The sequence below is a fragment of the Buceros rhinoceros genome, unplaced genomic scaffold, assembly GCF_000710305.1.
Source record: "Buceros rhinoceros silvestris isolate BGI_N320 unplaced genomic scaffold, ASM71030v1 scaffold40686, whole genome shotgun sequence".
Lineage (NCBI taxonomy): Eukaryota > Metazoa > Chordata > Aves > Bucerotiformes > Bucerotidae > Buceros > Buceros rhinoceros.
Window position 1 is genome coordinate 7,165 of NW_010418863.1, and position 6,099 is coordinate 13,263.

At 44.5% G+C, this 6,099-nt stretch overlaps 1 protein-coding gene across 1 annotated transcript in view; it reads left to right on the forward strand.

The window, feature by feature from the left end:
• LOC104495694 (methyl-CpG-binding domain protein 5-like) overlaps nucleotides 1-6,099 on the forward strand; it is a gene marked incomplete at both ends in the record, with an annotated part of 14,615 nt that overhangs the window by 414 nt on the left and 8,102 nt on the right. The window contains 3 exons of the mRNA XM_010138692.1: nucleotides 1-713; nucleotides 2,316-2,530; nucleotides 3,851-5,059. Of these exons, the coding sequence (XP_010136994.1) occupies nucleotides 1-713; nucleotides 2,316-2,530; nucleotides 3,851-5,059 (2,137 nt within the window). The remainder of the gene's footprint in view (nucleotides 714-2,315; nucleotides 2,531-3,850; nucleotides 5,060-6,099) is intronic.

Consider the following 6,099-nt stretch of genomic DNA (forward strand, 5'->3'; position numbering starts at 1 on the left):
AGCAGGAGAAGGCAAGTCTGAGGTCAACCTCAACCCTTTAGGTTTTCTCAACCCGAATGTAAATGCTGCTTTAGCTTTTCTCTCCAGTGACGTGGATGGGCAGGTATTACAGCCTGTTCATTTTCAGCTTCTAGCAACCCTCCTCCAGAACCAAGCCCAAGCAGCTGCCATGCTTCCCCTACCATCTTTCAATCTGGCCATCTCAGATCTGTTGCAGCAGCAGAATAACCCTTTGCCCTCCGTAACGCAGCTGACAGCCCCTCCCGACCATTTGCCGAGCAATCAGGCAGAGAGCAACAGGGTGGAGACCCTTTTAACCAACCCCCTGGGCAACCCCATACCGAGCTTTTCAGGCACTGACACTACTTCTAACCCCCTGCTCCTCCCAGCTGTCTCTGGGGCCTCAGCGTTAATGGCCTTGAATCCCCAGCTGGTGGGAGGTGTCCTGAACTCCGCGTCGGGCAACACCGCTAATCATCCGGAGGTTTCCATAGCCACCTCCTCCCAAGCCACCACTACCACAACCACTACATCATCCGCAGTGGCAGCACTGTCTGTCTCCACCCTGGGTGGTGGGACAGCAGTGGTGTCAATGGCAGAAACATTGCTGAACATATCTAATAATGCTGGGAATCCATCTGGTCCAGCTAAACTCAACAATAACTCTGTGGTGCCACAGCTACTTAACCCTCTCCTGGGGACAGGTCTGCTTGGTAAGTTCAATTTCTTCAAAGATATAAAAGGAAAAAAAAAAAGGAAGAGGGTTGGGGAGGGGGAATTTCGGATTCTAGTTTCTATTTTTACAGACTCCACTTTATCATACTTTTTTTTTTTTAAGGCTTTTGTATGTTACAGCTTGTTTATTTCTATTGAGAAGAACATAACTGTTATTGTCAGAAATTTAAAACACATCCTGATTGAATTCCGTAACATTTCATACTGGTTTTGGAACTTATTTTATACTCCATTCTTAATTCTGATGCCACCTAGACCTACTATAGACGCCTTGAAATTCTGTAGGCAATTGGACTTGTTGAGTTTCTCCTGTAGTGAAAGCACAGGCACGTCTCTGGGATGCAGCGTTTCAAGTGCATGTGGCATCACAGGGTTAGGACGAGTGGCTGTGCAGTAGATGAAAAATGGCCAAGTGCCTTTTTCCGGAGGAATCAGACGTGCCGAAGCCGTGAGCACACTCCCCGTAAAGCCATCCGTAAAAAGTCAAAGAGGAAAGTTGCCCTTCAAGCCCTTTACTTCTATTTCCTCATTCCTGTGGGGTTTTTTTACGTTAGTTTGTAGTTTAGAACCCCAAGGTAACACCTACATCCCAAACCAAGCGATTAAAAAACCCGTAACTACGAGATTGGTCCTCTGCACCTTTGGGTGGTTTTTACTGAGAATATGTAATAGAGTTATGATAGTTAATACAGTGCTCCCGTCGCTTGGATGACATCACCGGAGAGATGGACTAGGAGGGGGGATTAAGTAGTGGCGAAGAGCTGAGAAGTTTTTAATGTAATACCTACTGACCTGGTAAAAGGCTGTCGTGAACTCAACCCTACTTCACATTCTCCATGTAAATCACAACTAACCAATGATTCTGCAAATTGATCTTTTTTAAAAAAAAGAGCTTTTAATTAAAAAAACCAACTAGGAAATGGACATATTTTTAAGCTTTATTATTGCGTAAAGTCAGGTTCGACAGCATATTTACTTAACTAGAATTTGAAGATTCATGTAAAGTGAGGTTTTCGTGTGATACAAGACGTTAATACAATTGTTTCTGTAGGATGTAAAACCAGAAATTGTTTCATGTTGGCGGACATGGCTGTGAGCCAAAGCCTTCCCTCATTTACAGTTGGCTCATGTTATTTTGTCACAGTTAGTAAAAAAACAGTTTTGTTGGGATTTTTAAACTATTTTCTCTTCCTCTCTCCCCTCCTCCTCCCCCTCACTACCCCGGTACTGTTTGAACCAATCAGTCTTTGGAAACCAAGAGTAAGATTCCAAGACTCCGAGTGTTGATAGAAGCTCGTTCTGCCACGCTTGGCTGTGGACCACGGGCACAGTCACTCGTGTCAGAAACCTTTAGGAGGAGCCCAGGTAGATATGACGTGCCAGAGAAACGATACTGAAGAAATAGCGGAATAGAGAGTAGGAGACACATGCCTTGAGGACCATTCCGTAGAAGAGTGAAGGGAAAAAGTGTTGTTTTACAGAGGCATTTGCTCAGCAGTTGGTTAAAATTTGAGTCAAGGAAATTCCTCCTGACTGTTGAAAACTCCCCTGACTTATGTTTCCCTGTGTTTGAATTACAGGTGACATGTCATCTATAAACACTACTTTGAATAACCATCAGCTGAGTCATCTCCAGTCGCTCTTAAACAACAATCAGATGTTTCCTGCAAATCAGCAGCAGCAGCAGCACCTTCTCCAGGGCTATCAGAACATGCAGGGCTTTCAAGGGCAGCCCCCGATTCCCGGCCCGGCTAACAACCCAAACCCCATGGCCTGTCTGTTCCAGAACTTCCAGGTAGAGAGCAAAAGGAAATCAATATTCAAACACATGGGCAGCTCTAGTAGGTAAAATTATACCCTCCGTAGTCTGGTTTTGTTTTGCTGAGTGATGAAGACAATATGGTATCTACAGTCGCTTTTGTCTTTCAGGAGGTTTTGGAATTTGCAAATCAGGAACGTTTGTTACTGAAATTTTATACCTTCTTCCTTAGAAATATACAGTTTATATTATAATAGATACAGAAGTATAGTGTCTTTGGAAAGAGTTACGCTGTGCGTGTGTTGGAGAAAAATACGCACTGTCTGTTCCGACCCTTACTGTACATCTGTAGCAAAACTATTCTCCATTCTGCAGAAATGATCATAAACTCCCTTTTAGACCACTCGAGCAATTCAGTGGTGAGAAACGCCTATTGATACCACTTGGCGGGAGTTAGAAACTTCATAAATGGTGACCGTGTGTAGCAGTCGTCTTCTGTTCCCCCTGCAACCGAGCAGAAGAGCCAGCTGTGGTGTGGAGCGAACAGGCGTTCAAATGGATCTACACCACCAAACTGTGCTCAGATGCTGGTACCTCCCTGCTGTCCTCCTAAATAGACAATTCTTCACGATGCAAGTGGATGCAATTATGGATGTCGTGCCCATGTATGAGACAAGAAATAAAAAACCCCACAGTTAATTTAATTGGAAGGTTATGGTTTGCTGTGGCGGTGCGTGACATTACAGCTGCCACGCAAAGAGCTGCAGGTGTGGGTCACAAGGGACTGAAATAAAGAGAGATCCCACGAGAGTAGCACATATCCGAAAGAGGAAACGTAGACATGTTGGCCGTTTCCAAAGGGATGGTGATGGCCCACCCGCCCAAAACTGAAGGAGCTCCATGCAAGGAGCCCAGAAGGAGTTGGCAGGGAGGAAAGAAGCAAAATTAGGGTCTGGGAAGGAAGGAGGGAGAATAGTTGAGAACAGAAGTACTGACCTCGGTAGAGTTGTTTAGGACTTGAGAGGAAGAAGGAGGGTGCTGTACTTCAGTCAGGAGAGGAAAGGACTCTCAGAGAGGTGATGATGTGGTCTCAGCAGGGCATGGTAGGCTGATCCACGAGGCAAAGTCTAAGAGCCGGTGGTTTGGTTTTCCTCTAACTGATGCTGGGTTTGTTTTCTGTCTAGCTCGTTCAGCATTAAACTTGGTAACCAATGAGTAACCAAAGTAAAATGATGTCCTGCAACAGGCACCCTGGCCACCACCTTGCTTCTGTTATTCAAACAAAATGAGGTTTGTCTATTGAAACGGAACTTCAGGTAGAACAGCAATTCCCATCCTCTTCTCTACTTCTTCCAGGTGAGAATGCAGGAAGATGCCGCTGTCCTAAACAAAAGAATGATCACTCAGATGGGAATGGCACCGGTTCCTGAGAGCTCCAACACTATGCTTCCTCCTTTCCAAGAAACATCATGTGATTTGCAGCAGAGAACTGAACCATCTCTTGGCCAACAGGCGAAGGATAACCTCGCTGTCGCTGCTCAGGGTGATACATCAGTGGACGCCATCTACAAAGCCGTTGTAGATGCTGCAAGCAAAGGAATGCAAGTGGTCATCACCACTGCCGTCAGCAGTACAACGCAGATGAGTCCCATTCCAGCTTTGAGTGCCATGAGTGCCTTCACAGCCTCAATCGGTGACCCGTTAAATCTTTCTAGTGCTGTCAGTGCGGTAATCCATGGAAGAAACATTGCCGTTTCTGATCACGAAGGTAGGATAAGGAACACGAGAGGAACGCGAATATTGAAGAATTCAGAGCACGGTAAAAATTCAAGTGAAGGGGATGGGTATGAATATTACAAATCAACCAGTTGTAACACACCCAAAAAACAGTGGGAAGGGGAGCAAAGTCCTGTCAGTGAGTTAAATAGATGGAAATGTGACGAGTTTCTAGAGCACTCTACCCATATCCATAGTAGTCCTTGTCACGAAAGGCCCAATAACATCTCCTCGCTGCCATTGTTACAGGGCGAGCAGCATCAGATACTGCTGTCACAGCGAAACTGTCAAAGCGATAAAATGTTGGAGGAGAATTTCAGGTATAACAATTACAAAAGAACTATGATGAGTTTTAAGGAAAGACTGGAGAACACTGTGGAACGATGTGCACACATAAACGGAAATAGGCCTCAGCAGAACAGAGGATTTGGGGAGTTGCTGAACACTTCTAAACAAGACCTGGTTCTGGAAGAGCAATCCCCAAGCTCCTCCAATAGCTTGGAAAGTTCGTTAGTTAAAGACTATCTCCATTACAATGGAGATTTTAATGCCAAAAGCATTAACGGGTGTGTGCCTAGTCCTTCCGATGCTAAAAGCATCAGTAGTGAAGACGACCTAAGGAACCCAGATTCCCCTTCTTCCAATGAGCTGATACATTACAGGCCGAGGACGTTTAACGTTGGCGACTTGGTCTGGGGCCAAATCAAAGGACTGACTTCATGGCCTGGAAAACTAGTAAGAGAAGAAGAAGTTCACAATTCATGTCAACAAAACGCGGAGGAGGGGAAGGTATATTTATATCTATATGCACATCTCTCTCTCTACGTACACGTGTACATGTGCCCATACGAATGTTGATGAAAACTATCTCTGTCCGTGCTTTATTTTATTCTTTGTCTCTTATTTTGGTAGCACACGTTGCTTTTTTTCATAGCTATAGCTCGCAGAACTGAGTTTTCCCTTAAGTTATCTAATGTGAAATCTCTGCCAGTGCCAGGAAACAGCTGACGCATTGGTCTGACCATGGTTTACTAACTCATTTGTGCGCAAAAGACTCGCTGCCCAAAAAATGTAACAAAAGGTGATTTAACTTGCGGTGTGTATTTAGTCAGACTTCTGGCTGTGTCCAAAGAAACTGATCTGGAGATACCTAAAAGTGTTGAAAATGGCAAAAAGGTGACGTGATCTAACGCGAGGGAGGGTCTGCGATCAGCCAGAGGTTGCTGATTGACACAAACACTCTTCAAGAGGAAATGCCTCAGCATTTCCACCGTGAAAGGAGCTTCTGACTGACTTTCACAGCGAGGAAAACATTCCAATTTGCTCTCTCATACTAAAATCCTTTTTGTTGTTGTTGACAACTCGTATGTTTGTTGAGGGGTATACAGAAAATACAGTTATTGAGGAGTTATTGGTTATTTTATTATGATAAATATTTCAAATTCTGGTCTTTGCTACTCTTACAACGTTATATTTTTGTAGTTCTTAGAGAATTTTTCACATCTTCCACATAGAAATATTTTTAAGTGCCATTTTATAACATGCGAATTTTAAAAATACATAAGCAGAAAGGAAGGATCTAATGAAATAACGTTTTACCTCTCACACAAAGAAATGGAACCACTTGAATGTTACGTCTTCTTTCCCCATGTACCTGCACAAGTCAGATAGTGGGTTGGAACAGAGTATTCCCTTCCCCGTAACTTGGCCAGCAGCAGATGTCCGGAGGAGAGTGTGTCCCAGAACACGCTGAGGAGCCCTTCCCCACCAACAGCCTCTGACTGCTGCCAGTGCAGAGCTCGGGAGCTGCTGTACTAACCACCGCCGCT